General features: G+C 40.3%; 1 protein-coding gene across 1 annotated transcript; it reads right to left on the bottom strand.

Annotated features, from left to right (window-relative positions):
• Positions 1-264: 264 nt before the first annotated feature.
• CCDC77 (coiled-coil domain containing 77) lies at positions 265-20,584 on the bottom strand. The gene is made up of 12 exons (XM_026695109.2): positions 20,428-20,584; positions 17,469-17,515; positions 16,260-16,476; positions 14,208-14,350; positions 11,793-11,889; positions 9,500-9,572; positions 7,594-7,682; positions 5,807-5,955; positions 4,844-5,255; positions 4,151-4,276; positions 2,461-2,613; positions 265-1,347 (listed from the first exon to the last, which is right to left on the bottom strand). The coding sequence occupies exons 1-12, from the start codon at positions 20,440-20,442 to the stop codon at positions 1,201-1,203; spliced, it is 1,668 nt and encodes a 555-aa protein (XP_026550894.1). The 5' UTR covers positions 20,443-20,584; the 3' UTR covers positions 265-1,200.
• Between the last annotated feature and the right edge of the window lie 1,223 nt (positions 20,585-21,807).

Raw genomic sequence — 21,807 nt, 5'->3', positions numbered from 1 at the left:
AGTTAATGTTATGTATGTATATATGTATGCACAGAGAATGTATGCACAGAGAAAGCATAATTGGGCATGTTGAAGGTAGTTGTACCTTCAACAAAGTTAACAAAATAGATAGATACAATTATCTTAAAATGTTCCAAAGCTTTTTTTAATGTGGAAATTAACTAATATTAAATTGTCTATTAATAGCCTAAATGCAGGCTATTAAATAGTTTACATTAAACCTCTGTAATTGTTAATGATCAAGAAAAAAAATCAAGATAATGCTTTAATGTCAGTTTTATTATTCTACAGCAGCGTATAAACAATAGATGCATCATAATTCTTTTCTGGGTTCAGAAAGATTTCTGCAAAATAAAAATTATGAAAACATAAGAACGACCACTGCTAGAAAGCATCTGTGTTATAACTAAATCCTTTGCAATTTTATTCAGATACAAATTTCAACTCAATGAATCTGACTCTTCTTTTAGTGCACTCTGCAACCCTACATACACTTTATCCTGGGTGAGATCTGTTTGAGGCTGAAGCTGTCATTTGTGAATAGTTCCTCTTGATCTATGCTTCTCCTTAAATTAGGCTACAAATCTGTAGAGAACCCAGGAAAGCACTTTTTCCAAGAACTGGCTTTGATTTGAAAAATAGAATTATAATGGCTTATAGCTCACTGTAAGATATTCTCTTCTCTCTTGGTATTAACCCTTCTATATATACTGCTCAGTTCGAGAGAATCATTTAGAAATTCCTTTCTTTTCTGAAAAAACTAAGGTACACAGCCCACCTAGCCGTTTTCTTGGGATTCTTGCATAACGTATCATTCTTAGCTAGTGAAAAGTTCTTATAGATCAGAGTTCTCCAACCTTAGCAACTTTAATACTTGTGGACTTCAAGTCCACAAGTCTTAAAGTTGCCAAGGTTGGAGACCCCTGTTATAGATCACATCTCTTCTAAGCACTGCAAAAGAAATCACCAAATATCCCTGGCCTGGTTCAACACCAGAGATCAAATCTAGGTACACACCAAACAGGTAAAAGGAATTTCTTTTTAAGCCTCACACAAGTTTCAATTGTTTTCTTCTGCCCTGGAATGTAAAATATATGTTACACTCAGTGAAGTTACACATTTGTAAAAAAAAAAAAAAAAAAAGTTTGTTGCAGCAACACGTCTTTATCAAAACTGCTCATTCTGACTGACATATCATTATCAATAATCTCGTAGGTCATTTTCCAGTCCATATATCTTTGATTTTAAGGTTTTAAGTTCTCCTTGTAGCTTTTTGGTTCTCTTATTCCCTCGGCGAACTTCATGTAGCATTGCAAGATCTTGGTCGGGTCCCACATTCTTTACCACCTAGAAAGAAAAACAATTTCAAAGAACAGTTTGATTTCGGCAAAGGAACATAGAAAGTTTTGAGTGGATTTTATTGACCAATTGACTGGAAGGACATATATGGTTGCCCATCTCAAGTACAATAATTTTGGGTGGCTCACAAAAACAGCAGTAAAAACATAACCAGAAATAAGATAGTTCATAGAATCCCTCAAAACACTTGTTTGTAAATCAACATTTAACAACTAATGGGGTCCAGCCACTCCCTAACTCAATGTTTAGGAGAAAGAACCAGCTTTTTAAGGCCCTCTGGAAGGCTAACAGGTAAAGGCTTGTGAAATCTGGAGAGGTTGTTGCATAGTGCAGGGGTTGATACAGAGATGGCACACTTCCTAGGTCTCACCAGATGACATTTAAAGGAAGGGAACGGGAATGTGCCCATCCTATCTAACCTAGTGTAACCTTGGGTAGATATTCTCAGGGAGAAGCAGTCCCACAAATACTACATACTGATGCTACACCATACATAGCTTTAAAGGTGATAATCAGCACCTTGAGTTGTACTCAAAACAATAATGGTGTCCAGTGTAGCTCACAGCAATTGCGTAATACAGATAAGTAAAGGTGCCCAGAAAAGTGCATGTGCAGCTGTATTTTGGTTAGTTGTAAATTTTAGATGGTCTTCCAATTTTAGCCCCATGTAGAAAATGTCGCCATAATCCAACCAGAGCATACGAGCAAGGTCTCTTGGTCCAGGAATGGTATAATTGGTGCATCAGATTGGAGGGGGCATAAAAAATCAGACCCACTGTGTCATGTTGTGGTGGCGTCATGGCTTGTTTCTTCTGATCCAGTTCCTCACAACTTAAAATGGATCAGAACTCAAATGGCATTGCCTGGTTGACTCAGGGTAAAATTTATAACTGGTTATCAGCACAGTGATGATACAGCACCCCATGCTGGGAGGTCTAGAACTTTCTTCTTCCTAATGCAGTCTCTTTAGCCACCATGGCTCTTGGTGAAATTATACTTAACTGAAAATACCGTAGATTCTGCTAATTATTTTTTAACTTTGGAAATTTGGTCTCAGTGCATTATTTTGGAGGAATTGATTGTTATTTTAACTTTTGCTACCTTGAAAAGTTGCTTCTCCACATCCTGTAGCTTCTTTTGGAATTGTTTGATGTCATTTTTAAATCCTTCCATCTCCATGGCACGCCTTTTTTCCAGGGCCTCGTAGCGCCGGGTCATTAGCTGTAGACGCTTTCCCATCTTTTCTGACCGTTGCTACAAATGTCGAAGCAAAACGTTAAAGAGTACAGTGTAATAATCAGGTATCTGTGAGCAGTTCTCATTGCAAGATTGAGGAAGGAGCTATCACAGGGGTGGGCAAACTTTTTGGCTCGGGGGCCGCATTGACTTTTAAAATTTGACAGACGGGCCGGGTCAGCACAAGATTTTTGGAATCGCCCCCCTTCCCCCCTCTTCTCCTCCTTCCCCTCCCCTCGGAGGCCCCCTGAGTCAGGAGTTGCTACTGCGGCGCGGCTCCAGTCCCGCGTTGCCTCGGGAAGGGAAAGGCAAAAAGGAAGAGCCGCGGCGGTGCTTTGCAACGGGAGCAGCGGCACCGGAGGCTCAGGCTCAGCGGCTCCTAGTTTTGCCTTTTCCTTCCCAAGGCAATGTGGGACTGGAGCCGCGCGGAGCTGTGCTGGCGGTAGCAACTCCTGACAGCCCCAGCCGGACACCTGAGCGGAGCCCAGGCGGAACTGCCTGTTGCTGCTGCCGGAGTACCGCCGGTCGCCTCCTCCAAGCAGCCCGCCCGCCCGCCGGGCTTCCCCTCTGCCGCGGCTCGGGGCCAGGCGCGGCGCCCGCGAGTTAAAAGGAAGCCGAAAGTTGCTGGGAAGTTGCTCGGGTGCTGGGAGCAGGCTTTTAAAGTGCTGCCCGAGTAAAGTTTAAGCAGCCCGCCCGCCCACCGGGCGGAACCTTCCCGCTCCTCGGCGGGAAGACGCTCTAGCCTGCAAACTTTGCCTTTGCAAAGCCCTGGAATCCCGGAAAACCGAGCAACTTCCCAGCAACTTTCGACCGTTTTAACTCGTGGGCGCTTGCACCTCGCCCGAGCCGCATGGCGGAGGGAAGCCCGGAGCGCCCGGGTCACCTCCTCCAAGCAGCCCGCCTGCCCGCCCGCCCGCCGGGCTTCCCTCCGCCCGCGCAGCTCAGGGCCAGGCGCGAGCGCCTGCGAGTTAAAACGAAGCCAAAGTTTCTGGGAAGTTGCTCGGGTGCTGGGAGCAGGCTTTTAAAGTGCCGCCCGAGCAGGACCACCGAGCCGGGAAACGGGGCACCAAGGTAGGGCAAGGCTCCACCAGCAGCGGCCTAGCTTTAGGTGGCTCCAAGCAGCCCGCCCGCCCGCCGGGCGGAACCTTCCGCTCCTCGGCGGGAAGACACTCCAGCCTGCAAGCTTTGCCTTTGCAAAGTTTAAGCCTGGAAGCCCGGGAAAAAAGGGGATCGGCGGGGACTCACCTTCGGAGAGGTCGCACTCGAAGGTGATTTCGAACTCCCAGCCGAGGCCTTTGCAAATTTCTTTTCTTTCCTACCCCTAGATCGCTCCGCACTGTTTTGCAGCTTTGGGGGCCACGCGGCACAGGGCAATACGCCCAGCGATTTTTTCAGGGCGGGCCGGATTGGACAGACCAATGGCAGCGATTTTTTTCAGGGGCGGGCGGATTGGACAGACCAACGGGCCGGATGTGGCCCGCGGGCTGTAGTTTGCCCACCCCTGAGCTATCATAATTAGTCAAGGTTGCCCTCAAGAGCAGCAAAAGTGACTTACCTTGAACATTTCTTGACCGAAATTTCCTTCCTCCTGATTCTTAGCCAACTCCTCTTCCAATGAAACACACTGTTCTCGATACATGCTTGCTAATCTCTGCTCCTGGGTCAACTGATCTTTCAATCCCTGGAGGCGAGATAAAAAAAAAAAAATCCTTATTTCAGCATCTTAAGTGCAGAAATGGCCCCATCAATAAATAAATAAGAAAAAAAAAAAAAGAGTGGCTGGCAAGAAACGTTCATTTCGATGCACCATGGAATCACAGTGTTGAAGTTGTATGGTACAGGTAGTCCTCAATTTATGACAATTGAGCCCAAAATATCCACTGCTAAATGAGACGTTAAATGAGTTTTGCCCCATTTTACGACCGTTCTTGCCACAATTGTTAAGTGAATCATTGTGGTTGTTAAGTTAGTAATATGGCTGTTGGAGTGAATCTGCCATGTTGAATCGACTGCTTGCCAGGGGAACCTGGGACACTGCAACCGTCATAAATATGAATTAGTAGCCAAGCATCTGAATTTTGATCACATGACATGCTGCAATGGTTTTAAGTGTGAAAAACGGTTGTAAGTCCCCTTTTTCAGGGCCGTTGTAACTTTGAACGATCGCTAAATGAACTGTTTAAGTTGAGGATTACCTGTATTATATCTAATCTTCAGAAACAACCCGGTACAGCACAGTAGCCATTACCTTAATCTCTGCTCCATATACTTTGTGAATGCTCTGCTCTGTTCGAAAAACGCATCTGACAACTTTTGGTTTTCTTTTCTTGAAAACTTCAACCTTCCCACTGGGAGGTGATCTCTTGGTGAAACTCCGCTGACGGGGACTACTTCTCCATTCATCCAGGCTAGTGTCCTGATTCACTGGGCTAGCAACCTGCCAGCTTTGACAACTGTCATAACTCTGATTGATGTGATAGTGGACTGGACTATCATCTTTATAGATACCACTCTGCTTGTGTGCACATTTACATTTGTCCATCTTCCTCAGCAGAGTGTCCTTCTCTGCCATCCAGGATTTTTCATTCGCTCGTGCATCAAACTTCACCTGCAGAAAATCTCTGGTACTCTCATATAGCAAATTTTGAGCTTTATGGTATCTGCGGAGAGGCAGATTGCAATAAATTAGTAACCGAGTTATTGGCCAAGTTATACTTTAACTCCACTACGAGGGTGAATCGGGATGTGGAACAGGAAGCAACAGCTGCAGTATATCGGTGTGCCCTAAGTTTATGGCTGCATGACTGCTTTGTCACCAGGTGTATTCTGGATGTGAGTCTACATGGCTCTGGATCCTAACCCAAATTGGATTAATCATCTAAGAGTATCCTGATTTGCAGCTCTCCAGGATTGCTAGACAAAGATTTATCACAGAACCAATATCATTTTGGTGATTGAATTTGGAGCTAATTATCCAGGTAACAGCTAGGCTCAATTACAGTGATGGACTCTTTCCCAAATGATAACATCTAGAAGTAATCACTTACAAAACAATCTATCCTACATATACTGTAGCAAAGGTTCAAATCAGAAAGATCAGATGTAAAAAGTGATTATTATTTTTTTGCCCAGGGCAGAATAAAATGATTTTACAACACCCAAACATATCATTCCTTTTGGTATGTGAACTCAATTGGTCTTTTGCACCTACTTTTCAGTAATGTCTTTTATCTTTTCCTCATCTCTCTGGTGCTGCACCTGAGCTTCTTCTATACGGATGCGGCGATCTTCTAGCAATGCTTCAGTCTGCTCCTTTGACAGCCTAGTCTGTTCTTGTAGTTGAGCCTGAAAAGACTCCAACTGAAGCCACAAAGAGAAAAATCTGAATATGCTATAATGCAAATAAAAGCTTTCCCTTGCAAAACAGCCTCTTGCTTGAAGGTTTTAGGCAATTTGATGTAGTAGATTAAGGTGTTGGACCAGAACAGGGGTGTCAAGCTGGCGGCCCATGGGCTGGATGTGTCAGGTGCAAGCCACGCCCATCCCACCTCCATGAAGGGGAAAGCTGTCATGAAACGTCACATGACAGCAACGTGATGCCGCGGGTTTGACACCCGTGGACTAGAAGAAAAGTTCTAGTTCTCCCATAGGTTCAGAAGCTGTCTGGGTGATTTGGACTCTCCAAGCCCAACCCACTGTTATATATATATATAAAATGATTACTGAAAGTGTCCTCCACCATTAATCACTTTCTCTTTCTTTGGGCCCTATATTCCCAGAGTTGCTCCCCTTTCTCCCAACTACACCATCTGTCTCAATATTTGCATAGCCACAATACTTTGAGCAAGAATAAGAGAGAAATTTAGTTTACAGCAGACAACTCACTCTTGTAATAAAGGTTGCAAACCTGTTAGGTTACAATGTACTAGGAGCCCCACCCAGAAGAGAAATGGAGTCCTTTCAAAACCCCTTCAATGATTGTGACCAAGTAGTAACATTAGGGAATACAATGATGTTAAGGTGAACCCTGGGTGAATAGCCGATTAGTGTATAAGAGCATGGGAACATACATCTGCATAGCTAAATTTTGATGAAACAGTGACATATCACCAGGAAGAGAACTGTATAGAAATGACTCCTGAGTCATCAATTCTTGCTCCTTTCGTCTGTCAAATGAAAAAGTCAGAACTCTTGAGATTAATTAACTTGTCAAGAGTTCTCTTGATGGATACCAGATCTGAAGTTTCCCCAGTGAGCCATTCAAGGCTGAAGATCTCCTAAAACTTCCAATTGCAAAACCAAGACAGCATCCCAGCAATGGTTGAGTTAAATATATACATTCTATTAACAGATCGACATTCAACTCTTGTGCCATCCCCCCCCCACAACTCATATTTTGTCATGTTCACTGCATGCTTTTTTGAGTGGGAAGAATGGTTGCTAATGGTTCCATTGTGGTGAACGGCTAGTCTAATTTCAGCTTGTTCTGTTTTTCTCCTTGACAACACTGTCTCTAGCGTGACTTCTTTTGCAATCTTTCGTTCATGCTCGAAAGCAATAAGTCAACTTAGATGCCTGAGAAAACAGTCCCTTCTTAATGCTCTTTTGGTAGTCTCTACCACTTTCTCTTTCCCCCGCTTTTCTCAGGGGAGACACACCTGAAACAGAACAGATTAAGGCCCTTAGCATCAGATCTGCCTATAATAGATCTAACTTATACACAAAGAAATGGTGGATTAGAGAGAAGATTGGCATCCATTACCAACACCTGGCTAGAAGAAAATGCCCTTCACTAAGTTGTTTAACTGGGGCGCAGTTAAGACTCCAATACAGGAGAGATGGAACATCATATATCACCATGAAATGTCACCATGTTCATTACAATATACATGTTCTTTAATTCCTTCCTATTAGAGGAACTGATCCTGAAAATTTGACGAACTAAAATCCAGACTAGCATGGTGATTCTACAGTTTTTCATGTAGTATTACCAATTACCTGTAGTAGGAGTGTTTGGTTGTCTCTTTGGTATCTTCTATTTGCACTTTCAAGATTCTCTCCATTTTTCAAGGCAGAGCTTTTAAAACCTACAAAGAAAATCAGTGACAAGACGTTATCCCATTCATTTTATTAATCTGAAAGGTTTTCTTTGTGGCAATGTTTTAAGGCCACAATAGTTAACAGAATGGAACCATGCACTTACTATGAACATTTTTTTTCTATACACTGAAAACTAGGTTGCTCCTTGCCCTTACTACGAAAGAAATGATTAAATACCTGAAATAGGGGAAAGAGCCTCTTTCTTAAAGTTGCAGGATAAAAGAGAAAAAACACTATGAGAATAAAAACCCAAGATAGTTTTTCCCTATGATAAAAACTATTATCTTCATCTGCTGTAGAGAAATAATTTTCACAATCATTTTTCTATTTCTCTTTTCCTACAGTGGAAGGAGGCATCCTGAAAACAGAGAAATAATAACACAGTGCCCTAAAGAGGGCAGAATTGCAAGAACTTCAGGAATGCAAGACAGATTGTAACAGATTTGCAAACAGCAATTATGGGAACCCTGCTAAGAAAAAAAAAATGCCTGAAGTAGCTACACCCATTACAGAATGGGTCATAACTATCTCCAATGCAGGAATAGGAATATTCTTTATTGGCCACATGTGATTGGACACACAAGGAATTTGTCTCTGGTGCATAAGCTCGCAATGTACAAACAACAGGTGATAAATCAAAAGATATAACTAAGAGAACACAGTAGGAAAGGTGAGAAGAACCTAACCAAAGACCTAAGAATTATTAAGGTAGTGTCTAAGAATATTTATCCCACCTTTTTAATATATAACTCGAAGTGGCAGATGTACCTAATACTCCTGCCACCTTTCCCCACAACAACTTTGTGAGGTGGGCTAAGTGACTAGTTCAAAGTCACCCAGCTGGCTTTTCTTGCCTAAAGGAGATCTAGAACTTATATTGGTTTCTAGGCCAATATACCATCTATCTCTCTAATTCTTTAATCCAAATTTTACATGCTATTGCTAAACCTGGGCTGAACATCCTGTGTATTTCTGGACTTATTGCTTACACCAAAAGTTCTTATTGATGCACCCCAAAAATATATAGGGGTAATCCACTTGGCTGAAATCAAAGTGATTAGCACAAAGAGAGGTAGTGATAGTTCTTTAGATAGCAAAGCAAGAGAACTGCTATTTAGAGTTTGTCTCTTTTTGACTGGTAGTTCGAACTTCTCCTGTTGGTGTTTCGCCTGTCTGAGAGATTCCTGAAATAACCGAGAAAAACTTTTAGGCTTTGCTTTCTTTAAAGAATCAATATAACTTATTCATTCAATTAACCAAAACAATTAACCAGTGGAATGGCTTGCCTTCAGAAATTGTAGGTGCTTCATCACTGGAGGTTTTTAAGAAGAGACTGGACAAGCCACGTGTTGGAAATGATATGGGGTCTCCTGCTTGAGCAGGGGGTTGGACAAGAAGACCTCCAAGGTCCCTTCCTGCTCTATTCTGATTGAAATTAGTTTTGAGATTCTTTGGGAAAAGAAGCCCACATAATTCTGTGCAATGGCACTAAGCAGGAAAATCGCTGGGAGAGAATGTTTTCTCCCTCTATGGCTGTTCCAAATCTTAGCCTTGTCTAGTGAAAGGAGAAAACCAGTTTTAAGGAGAGAGGAAAGCTCAAATCATTTAGGAAAAATTGAAGTATAATTCCAAAATTTACAGACACCATCTTGAGAGTTGTAGCAACACAACCAACCATTGGGTACCACAAAGGAGAAGGTTGTATATTTAAGTCCAATAGTCTCAGATCTTTTCCATAAAACCCTATAGTATCTGAATGTTATCTCTAATATTTACTCAAAGTAATTTTTATTTTTCCACTGACCTTTTATTGAAGTGTATTTGCCACATTTTTCTTGGGCATCTTTTCTCTTGGTTGGTTCTTGAAGTATAGTGACCTATAATAACCAAAACATTGCTCATTTTTTATTCTATCGAAGTATTTCATGTACACATTAATTATAATAGTAAAATATATAGGAAACAATGATGTTGTAGTTCAGTTTCAACTATTAATGTTATGCTTTACCGTAATAATTCTGCATATATTTTCGTACCTCTTTTACCAAAATACACAAATTAACCTACTTGCTCTAGTTAACTTTCCCCATTAATCACAACTACCCCGATCTTTTATAATTTAATATTCCAATCGATGTTGTTGTGTTAAATAATCTAACATTTATTGCAAATCCTTTAGGTCTCAACTAACAAGGAGGTATAATCTGGAGAGATAAGTACGTTCATGTTTCCAACTGATAAAAGTCTAAAATCACTATAAGCACTCTTATACATTTTTATTAATGTATTAATACATTAAACCACCAGGGGGCGATCACACAACTTTGCTTTACACCAGGCTTGTCCAACCTGCGGCCCATGGGCCGCATTCGGCCCAGGTCACCTCGTAATGCGGCCCAACGCCCACCCCAACCTTCATGAAAGATCCAGCGAGGAGGAGGAGGAGAGGCAGGTGCGAGGCGGGGCGAGGCGAGCAACAGAAAAGGTGGCCAGCCGCAGCCCAAAAGTCCCGCCCCGCCACCTCCTGCTGTTGCCGCCGCCGCCACTGCTTCTGCCCCCGCCGCCGCTGCTGCTGCATTTGCAGGAGAGGTAGGCGCGAGGCAGGGCGAGGTGAGCAACAGAAAAGGCGGGCAGCCGCAGCCCAAAAGTCCCACCCTGCCACCTCCTGCTGTTGCCCCCGCCGCTGCTGCTTCTGCCCCCACCGCCGCCACTGCTGCTTCTGCCCCCGCCCGCTGCATTTGCAGGAGAGGTAGGCGCGAGGCGGGGCGAGGCGAGCAACAGAAAAGGCGGGCAGCCGCAGCCCAAAAGTCCCGCCCCGCCACCTCCTGCTGTTGCCGCCGCCGCTTCTGCCCCCGCCGCCACTTCTGCCCCTGCCACCGCTGCTGCTTCTGCCCCCGCTGCTGCATTTGCAGCAGGAGAGGTAGGCGCGAGGCGGGGCGAGCTTTCTTCCCCCCCCCTCCCCGCAAAATTTGGCCGGAAAATTATAAAATAAAAAATAAATAATTTTTAATTAATAATAAATAATAATTTTATTTTATTTTATTAATTTAATTTAATTAATTATTTAATTTAATTATGTGCGGCCCAAACCAAATTTTCATCTTCTAATGTGGCCCAGGGAAGGTGAAAGGTTGGACACCCCTGCTTTACACTGTTTAATGTCAAGCTATTACCTATGCGTTGTTTTCTCTTGCATGCTTTATTTCCTTCATGTACCCACTTTTAAACCTTTCACCAACCAATCTCCAACTTCATATTTGTGTAAAACACTCCATGCCTATTCACTTTTAGTATGTCTTTTCTCTAGATCAACAAATATAAACTTTCTTTTTCAAATTAATTTTTCAATGATCTATTGAAGGAAAAAATATGGCCTCTGCTCACTTCTCTGCCAATAAAATGCTGCATTGCATTTCCCAAATCTTTCAGTCAGCAAACTGCAGTTTCCTAGCATATTTAACAAACTGGTTTGCTTCTTACATACTTTATTATACTGGCTTACAGTATACTCTCTAGATTAGAGATCAAGAATACTTGTGGCAAAACTAGAATTTAGTTGTACTTGTAACACACTAACCAAATCATGACAAAACTGACTGGTACCGTCTTTACCATGTATAGGTAATGTTGTAAGTAGCTAAACCTTCTCTATCACTAAAAGCCATTCCTATGAAAGCTGACCTATGTAATTAGTTACTTTTAACAACTTGACTTGAATTATAGATTGACCAACCTTACAAGGCTTTCTAGAATTGTCACTTAGAAAAGTACTGGATTTAGGCCTATGAGACACAAATTCATCAATTTCATGAAAACTTTAATTTATTGACTTCCATTAGCTTTTGCCTGAACATTTATGCGTGTGATTATGTTTATATCTTGCTCTTTCTCTGAGAAATGGTACTTTTCACTCCAAAAATATATTGCAGTTCCCTGAATATATTTTTCTGCCTTTAAAAAAAAAAAACCTTGTTGCAGCTATATTTTATACAATTATTTAAATCTTTTTAATAAGCTGTAAACAGTAATGTAAGTAATGTATTTTACAAAATAAAATAAATGCAGTAATAATATCTAGGTTGATTGATGGTCCTTACCTTATTTGGGGGTTCTTGGTGAAAATAGGTAATTTCACCATTATCTGTTCCTAATAAAGCCAAAAGATGTTGAATCTTCTTTCTGTCCTCCAATTCCCTGTACATTGAAAATAATGCAATTTATTACTGTTCCTAAATGCTGATGTATCATGCACTTTTTGTTGACTTCAAGGTTCACCTAAACCTCTGAAAAACAAACCTTTTATTTTACATACTCTAGAAGTTCTCTTTCTTGTATAATCTAACCACTTAAGCATGAAAACTTTGTGGCAAACTAATGGTTGGAAACACTATGTTTGAAATGTAATTTCTCCTCTGAAGATATTATTTCTTTAAGTGCCTTCTATTTCAGAAAGAATAGAAATTCTAGTAGCATCTTATTACTAAGAATGTGAACTTGAATCTTTAGCCACCAGGAGGCAATGTTAGCAAACCATTTTATAAAATAGAGGCTGCTTAAAATCAGAGTGTTAAATTATTTCAGAGGAAATACCTATATGATGCTTTGGAAGATGAAGTTCTATTTTAGTATTAAGACATACATGTAAGTAGAAATATTCCGGCATAGCTCCCGAGACCCTTATCAGTCCAGATGGTAATTTTAAAATTCCTATCACGGGATTGCAAAAAGTAGCATAATTCTTCCTACAATAATGGAAGAAATTCTCTGTGGTTGACTTGCAACAGTGTAAAGTTGATAAATAAGGAATTCTGAGAATCTGATACAATTTCTTGGAAAGGATGTTTATGAAATGGATTCCCTGGCCCCCTTTTGTTGGGGGGGGGGGGGATTTTTGATTAATAGTCTATTAATTGAATAAAACAGATACCTCTTACTCAATTGGATGTATTTATTTTCCACATTTCTATCCAATGTTTTAGGTAAGAGGAAAATAGTATATTTGTGATCCTACATTGACATATACTGTATAGGTAATCCTCAACTTACAACCACAATTGAGTCCAAAATGTTTGTTGTTAAGCATCAGGGAACTACCAGAGGACTGGAAAAGAACTGATGTGGTTCCCATCTTCAAAAAAGGAAAAAAATACAGACCCAGGAAACTATAGACCAATCAGCCTAACATCAATACCCGGGAAGATACTGGAAAAGATAATATAAAAACAGATCTGCCAACATCTAGAAACAAGTAAAGTAATAACTAGCAGTCAGCATGGGTTTGTTAAAAACAGATCATGCCAAACCAATCTTATTTCATTCTTCAACACAGTGACTAAATTAGTAGACCAGCAAAATACTGTGAACATAATATATTTAGATTTCAACAAGGCATTTGACAAAGCAGACCACAACCTACTTCTTAGTAAGCTAGAAAAAAGTGAAATAGATAGCACCACCACTAGATGGACTCGCAACTGGCTGGCAAACCATACTCAATGAGTAGTCCTTAAATGGGTCTAAGTCTACATGGAGGGAAGTAAGCAGTGGGGTACCACAAGGTTCCATCTTAGGCCCAGTACTCTTCAATATCTTCATTAACGACTTAGATGAGGGAATAGAAGGGGAACTTACCAAATTTGCAGATGATACTAAGCTGGCAGGAATAGCTAACACCCAAGAAGATAGGCTTAAGATCCAGATGGATCTTGACAGACTAGAACACTGGGCCATATCTAATAAAATGAAATTCAATGTAGAGAAAAGTAAAGTCCTACACTTAGGCAAGAAAAACCAAAAGTACACATATAGAGTGGGTGAAACCAGGCTCAATAGCAGTAACTGTGAGAGGGATCTTGGAATCTTAGTGGACAACCAGCTAAATATGAGCCAGCAGTGTGCAGCCAAAAAAGCTAATGCAATCCTAAGTTGTATTAAAAGGAGGATACAATCAAGATCAAGGGAAGTACTAATACCACTCTATAAAGCCTTAGTAAGACCACAGCTAGAGTACTGCATCCAGTTTTGGTCACCACATTATAAAAAAGTTGACACTCTAGAAGAAGTACAGAGAAGAGCAACCAGGATGATTAGGGGACTGGAGGCTAAAACATACAACGAACAGTTGCAGGAACTGGGCTTGGCTAGTCTAGTAAAGAGAAGGACCAGGGGAGACATGATAGCGGTCTTCCAATATTTGAAGGGCTGCCACAGGGAGGAAGGGGTCAAGCTATTTTCTAAAGCACCTGTAGGCCAGACAAGGAATAATGGATGGAAACTGAACAAGGAGAGATTCAACCTGGAAATAAGGAGAAACTTTCTGACAGTGAGAATAATCAACCAATGGAACAGCTTGCCCTCGGAAGTTGTGGGAGCGCCATCACTTGAGACTTTCAAGAAGAGATTGGACTGCCATTTGTCAGAAATGGTGTAGGGTCTCCTGCTTGGGCGGGGGGTTGGACTAGATGACCTACAAGGTCCCTTCCAACTCTGATTATCTGTTAAATCTGTTAAACCTGATTTTCAGTCGATCATTTTCAGAATAAAGGCGCAGCACATGCTCTCTTTCTTGAAAAAGGTACACCTGCATGTCACTCAAAGCCTTCTGCAGTTCTGCAATTTCTTCTTCTCGTTGACGCATTTCCCATTGTAGCTTGTGCTGCATAGAAAAAAAAAGTTCTGCAAATTGTAACAAGTGTTTTCTTCATGCTTACTATCTCTTCTATATGCTGAGAATGGTCTTCTAGACTTCAAACATCAATGGAAGTTTAAGTAGCCTTTGAGCAAACTGTCCAGCCCTCTCTTAGTCCTATTACAATTACTTTCCTCTATGCTTCTATTGTTTGTCATATTTGCTATTTAGTTCCACTTTCTTTTCTCTTAGCATATAGCATTAAATTATTGAACTATAAATTGGTTGGTTTATTCTCTTATCTACATTCAGCTTCTTCAATAAAACCACTTTTAAGACTAGGGAACAGCTCTACTTAAGACCTAGCAGAACTACTGTGAGCCAGAATAATCACTATAGTATTGGCTTAGCTGAATCAAAGATAAGTAAATTAATCAAGGATAAAAGTGCTTTGAATATGACTACAGAACTGCTGTGGTCTTTGGAACACAACTGCTGTCTCCCATTCTTAAGGTGTGTAGTCTACAACTAAAATATACCACATGGATACCCTTCCCAGCAGGATATGCCAGGAAGAGACAGGGCCATGAAATCTTGCTTCATATTCCTTTCTTCCTTATATGGAGAAACTTGTTCAACTGCCCTCTCACTTTCCTGGGTGCCTCCTTTTCTTCCTGGGAAAGTCAGTATCCTAAAGAAAAGCAACAATTCCTCGCACTTCACAGAATTATCTTGCTTTTCTTTTTCTCCCAATGTGAGTATAGGGAGTAATAAAATAGGGAATAGAACAGCAACAAAGTTATTACTTAATGTACCACAGTATCTTAGAATTTACTAACACAATACACACGTGTGGGGAAAGTGCGTAAGAGTGAGCACCTGCATGTCACTCTTTGATATCACATCTGTTCATCTATTGAGAAAATGCATAATTATGCAATGAAAAACATTCTTTTCATCCTGCTTGCTTTCCAAAGCCACCTCCCCACCACCCCAAATTATATATCTTAAAAAGTGAAATATAGTTTTGGTTTAATTTAGGTCAGACTAGAATGCATTCTCTTGTTAAGACTCTGAATGAAAAAGAAAGATGGAAGCAGGAGAATAATGCTTCAGGTCATATTCTTTTAAAAACTAAGGCGGATAAAAATTTATTCCACTATCAGTGATTTAAAAGTTGCTTTTTTTAAAGTATGAGGATTCAGAAAAATATAATGTATGGAACCAGTTTCCAAATAATTCATATTTCTCTTTAATACTTTTCAGTGAAAACGCCTTCTATGTAGCTTTGGCAGAGAATCCAAAGCCATAAAATTATCATGATTGAACAGGCATGATATTCCGCTCTGAAAAAAAAATCGGGGCCGGCCAAGAGACCCCCCGCCGCGCGCCCGGGGAGCGCCCGCTGCTTTTCCTCGCCAGGGCCGGGCGGTGGCATGTTGCACGGAGGCTGGTCTGTGGCTGGCCCAGCTCCCTTTTCCTGCCGCTCAGTGGCCTCCGCTCGCACCGCCCGGGCTCCGCTCAGGTATCCAGCTGGGGCTGTCAGGAGTTGCTACCGCCGGCGCAGCTCCACACGGCTCCAGTCCCGCGTTGCCTCGGGAAGGGAAAGGCAAAACCAGGAGCCGCTGCTGCCGTTGCAAAGCGCTGCCGCGGCTCTTCCTTTTTTGCCTTTCCATTCCTGAGGCAACGCGGGACTGGAGCCGTGCAGAGCCGCGCCAGCAACTCCTGACTCGGGGCCTCCGAGGGGAGGGGAAGGAGGAGAAGAAGGGGGGAAAGGAGGGGCCGATTCCAAAAAAAATCGGAATTCCGATTTTAATCGGAAGAATATCATGCCTGTTGAATTACAGAAAAGGACAAAGGAGTAAGTCTTGAAGCTTCCTTACATGGCTTTCCAGATCACTCATCTCTTGGTGGATTACCACTCCCTTTTTCTTACCTGTTCATCATAAGATGCTTTATATGTCTCCAACCGTTTCACCAGCTCTTCATGCTCTTCATCAAATTGTGCAATCTTCTTTCGATAGTACTCCAACAACTCCCGAGAGGGACGAAGGTAGGCCAAACGTTCATTGATTGAAGGAAGAGGGGTAGAATCATTTGGGTGAGGGGAAGGAAGGGTAGCACCCTTGGAAGCAGCACATGGAGTGCTTGATCTGGAAAACATTATTACATACCAAAAGAAAACATTACTAAAAGCTTTTTACCCTATACTTGCCATGTGATCTTAGATACATGTGGGACACTGAGCGGAAAGGTATTATAAGGCTGGGAGTGGTCCCTGAGACAGGATTCCTGCCCATAATTCAGATTAGGTGTGTTCTGTTAAACCCAGAGGTCCCCAAACTTGGCAACTTTATGACTTGTGGGCTTCAACTCCCAGAATTTCTCAGCCAGCATAGCTAAAGTTAAATAAAGACCTTTGAGAGCATTTATTTTCATTTAATTTTGAAAAAGGTAGAACTTAGGTAAACTATGCACCTTAATGAAAGAATGCAAACTGTTTACTCTTATGAGTCCATTGCTGGTTACTACCAGGCACAGCTGACTTTTATATACAGAATAGAAACCTCTGTATTCAAAACATTTCTCCAGGCAGTTGTTGTAGGTTTTACTAACACTGGTCCAAGAGCTATACTGGGGTGAGAATCTTTCTGGCCTTAATCTATAGCAAGGGTCTTCAAACTTGGCAAGTTTAAGACTTGTGGAATTCAACTTCCAGAATTCCTGAGCTAATATGACTGGAGGAGGAATTCTGGGAATTGAAGTCCACAAGTCTGAAAGCTGTCAAGTTTGAAGACCCCTGGTCTATAGGGACAACCAATACATCATGACATCTCTTCAATAATAAAGATTAAGTATTTTGTTTTAATTATATTAATAATTATGTTAATTATATTATATGCAGTTTTAAGCACCCAAAGAGAAACAGTGGCCTGACTTTGAAAAGGGTATCACACCTAAAACAAAAAATTCATAAACTCCAACAAAGGCCCAAAACTTCAGCTTTGCCTATTCCTGAGTATGTTGCTTTGGAAACTAAAAATGGGATGCTAGGTCTATGAATCATGCTTTGCAAGATTTTTACTTGAGATGAAGAAGAAAACAACAAAGACATTTGAAATCAGCACCTAATTGTTTGACTTACTTTTTGGAAGGTGTTCTTGGAGAAGCCATGGCACATATTCTGACCATCTGCAATGCATTTAATATATTGAATTACTGAGCCATAAAACACCATTTGGCCTTTATCCAAAAAGTTCAGAAAACAAAAACATTTCTTAGACCCTTTTCCCAATCTGTCCCATAATAAGATTATTATGCCATAATAAAGAACTTAAGACTTATACAAATGGCAGGTGTAATCCAACACAATAAAAATGGAATAGCTCATTGAATACTGTAGGTTCAAAATAAGATTAGTCCAATTCAGCTCTGATCTGTAACAGCTCTAAAAACTGGTCATTTAAGTTATCTTAGGTTTATTTGTAACACCTGCTGTAGAACTATAGCTTGGTTCATACAATGCAGCTATGTGATTTCTTTGGTTCATATAATGCAGCATGCTCTATGAAGTATTGTGGTTTGAAAGGCACGATTATGGTTTTGTGCACAGAATCAATTGTGGTTTATTTGTAGTTAAGCAACAATTGAAACAATATGGACATGACAATGTTTGTATGATTGCAGCTCTTCTATTAACATTTAACTTTTATGAAAATGTTCCAATCATTAAAAATATCATCATTAAACAATCCACTGAAATCTTTAATATAATTTAAGAATTTCACTCATGCAAGTGAAGTTCAATTCATATTTACTATTCAAATTGTATGGAAAAGTTTTGGAAAAGTTTTGTTTGTATTCCAACTAAATTTAGTGCCTCTTTTCAGCTTCCTTAATCTTCCAGTGAACCTCAATTATTCAACACACCTTCCCACCACTTTCCCATAATCCACTTAATGGTTTCTGGCAGTTTTATTAACCCAGCTTTTAAATGAATAATTTCAAGTTTGGAATATATAAAAAATATCTTAGTGCATAAAGCCAATTCCTCATCAATAGAGCATAATACAACGTTTATGTAAGCAAAATTACATACAGCTTTTCAATGAACATAATATATTCCAAATATATACTCACAAGAAACTTCATATGTTGTAACATATGATTTAACTGTCTAATTTAATGGCAAATGATGTGCACAAATGATACACAAATTAAATTTTACTCAAACAAAAAGACCTCTCAACAGTCCATATTAATAACCATATAAGCATCTACTGTTCTATCTCTGGGCCTCCCAAGACAGCATTTACAAGTTAAAAGTGTCCCCAGCACATTCCCTGGTGCTTATCCTATCCAGGTGTCTTACCCTATACTAACTGCATTCTCTTAAGGTTCCTTTAAGTATAAGAAACTAACATGCTGCAACCCTAACCCTTTTAACAATGCACTTGAAACCCAGAGATCTTGGAGACATTCTTAGAAAATAAAATGGAGGATAACTGCAGCAAAGTGCTTTATATGTTGGTATATCAGTCTTTGTAGGAAGCAAACCCTACTTTCTACTATAAGCACAGAGGATAGTTTGTTTCTGCATAAAGGGGGCACACACACGTTCTTTGCAAAGTTGAGCCCCATCTTTTATGCTTTTGAAATTAAGGACAGATATTGAACTGGATAGGTCAAAAGACACAGAGTAAGTTATTTATTTATTTATTTATTTGATTTGCCAATTGTTTACAAGATAGTAAGTATAAGTGTATACATAGTTGTGGATACATGAAATGGGTACATATAAGAAAAATAAAAGAATAAGAGAAACAATAGGACAGGGATGGTAGGCACGTTGGTGCGCTTATGCACGCCCCCTACAGACCTCTTAGGAAAGGGGTGAGGTCAATAGTAGACAGTCTAAGGTTAAAGTTTTTGGGGTTTGGGGAAGAGACTACAGAGTCGGGTAGAGTATTCCAGACATTGACCACTCTATTGCTGAAGTCGTATTTCCTGCAATCAAGTTTGGTGCGGTTTACTTTGAGTTTGTATCTATTGTGTGTTCTTGTGTTGTTATGGTTGAAGCTGAAGTATTCATTGACAGGTAGGACATTGCAATGTATGATTTTATATACCATGCTTAAGTCAGACCGAAGACGGCGTAATTCAAGGTTTTCTAGTTCAAGAATTTCAAGTCTGGTGGTATAAGGTATTCTATAACGAGTAGAAGAGTGGAGAACTCTTCTTGTGAAATATTTCTGGACTTTCTCAATTGTGCTAATATCAGATACGTAATGAGGGTTCCAGACTGTATTCCCTGTAGTCCTGTTGAGTTCACCATTTCACAATGATAAGAGTCCACTTTATATTTTAATCCTATCAAATACGCAGTTTCTTAACCCCTCAGAACACCTACATGTGTAATTTGCCTAAATACAGGAAAGCAAAGGATGCATAACTATAACCTGCCTAATCATCTTCTATTCCATTCAAACTAGCAAGATTTTAGTAACAGTATTGGAGAGCAGGCAGCCTACAATGTTAAAGGATTTGCTTTTAGAAAAAAAATGGCCACGCTTAAGCAATACTGTAACCTGTATTGAACCATGGTTTCTGAAACTAATTTTCTGGGTTCTTACCACGTACTACTAGACCTTAATAGTGTGGAAAAAGGCAGTTATATTCAAGATAAGCAAGGGGGGGGGGGGGCGGAAAGGAAGTTTAAGCCCAAGAAGTAATAGAAGACTCATTGTTGGTAAAATGCTTTTGAGAAGTGATAATTTGCAGTTTCACCCAATAATTTTGTGAATTTGGCTATTGAGGGAAGGTTACTACGCAGCTGAAAAGGAAACCGACTCCCAGACTCCGCCAGCTCAAACCCCACATCAAAACTATCATACTAATGCAGGCTTCCTCAGTAAGAACTGGAGATAAAAAACGAAGCACGTAAAGCCACGGTTTACTTGGTGGAGTCCATGGTCTTCCAACTTCTTGAACGGGATATTTCTGGTTCAATGTTAAAAAAGGACGAAAGCAATCAGAAGCTACACTATTCCCCACCCCCCCACCCCTTATCCTACCAGAACGCCGTGTAAACCCGTAACACACACCCTCCTCGGTCCCATTCGGAACCACAACTTTGTACTTCTCCTGTACGCGCCGCTAACTCTGCCGTTTCACGCCGCCGCCGCCGCCGCTGCTGCTGCTGCCGGTCTCAACGGAAAAACCAAAAATCAAACAACAGGCTGCGAAAGTCCTCCAATCAGGAGGGAAGAAATAGACGCTCTCCGATATTTTGGCCAATCACAATTCTCTACTCATCATGGCTAGTCTACCACACCCTTGCTGGTGCGGTCATGAAGGCTAAAGAGCAATCAATTAGAGTCGAGACAAATGTGAATTTCCTTGGATCATTTTGGCAACGGGGTGAAAGCCCTAAACCGAATGGAAAAGCACGGGTGGTTTTAGTGCAGTTGCATAGTCAAAAACACTAAGTCTCCTTAAGGCTGCCTCGCATTTCCATTCCTCTTTTAGTAGATAATTCGTGTATCACTTACTTCCAGAAAAAAGACCCTTATTAGCTTTATTACACTAACAAAAAGCTTGTGTGGCACAATTATCTAGAGATACAGATAAGCAACAATGAACTGCTCTCAAATTGGGTTTTATCCTGTGATTTATGAGCACTAAATAAGATAGAATTTAATTTTGAATTTACATGCAGAAGTTAAATCCTTCCTGGTGCAGGATCAGATTAAAACCTTTTAAAATACTAAATTATGAGATATAGTGTGCTATTTTAATATTACTAGTTATCATAGTTTATTTTCACATGGGAATCCCTTGAAGATTAGAATTGACATATTTATATAATTTCATGTATTGCCAGGACTCCAACAAAACATAATTGAGAATATGTACCAGTTCATGAGTTTGACAAATTTAGTATAGTTTAACCCATTTGGTTAAAAATAGATTAACCACTGCACAGCCATGTGCTTAATATGAAATCTTGTGTTCAAAGATGGTTACACAACTTACATTAACCAATTAGTGTCCTAAACAGGTTTGGCAAATTGGCAACAGGTTAAGTAATCAAAGTTAATTGTAACTTTAAAGATTTTTAGCAATTATGTTAGCATTACTTGTCCTATAAAGCAGAACAATTCTGTATATTTATTGGAAAAAGTTCAAGCACGGATTTTATTATTCCATATTTATTACCTGCATTTTAGATTTTGTAATAGATATTACTTCTACTTGGTGATATTGTAATATTACTATTTTTCTGCTAATTGTTCTATAAGCAATGTTGGAAGGTGGTTTATAAATCCTTAAATACATTTTGATAGATACGGTATGTTGAAAATATTTTTATTTCATTGCCCAAAGCAAAATTGTAGTACTATGGAACAAACCCTTCCTGGAAGTGATACCAGCTTCCAGAACACGATTTCTGGCAATTTAGGTATTAACTTAGCCCCAGATCT

The sequence above is a fragment of the Notechis scutatus genome, chromosome 6, assembly GCF_049901735.1.
Source record: "Notechis scutatus isolate UNSWTSFEM ecotype Mainland chromosome 6, rNotScu1.2, whole genome shotgun sequence".
In the NCBI taxonomy this organism is placed as follows: Eukaryota; Metazoa; Chordata; class Lepidosauria; order Squamata; family Elapidae; genus Notechis; species Notechis scutatus.
Note: the sequence above shows the minus strand (reverse complement) of the source record. Positions and strands in the feature narration are given on the sequence as shown.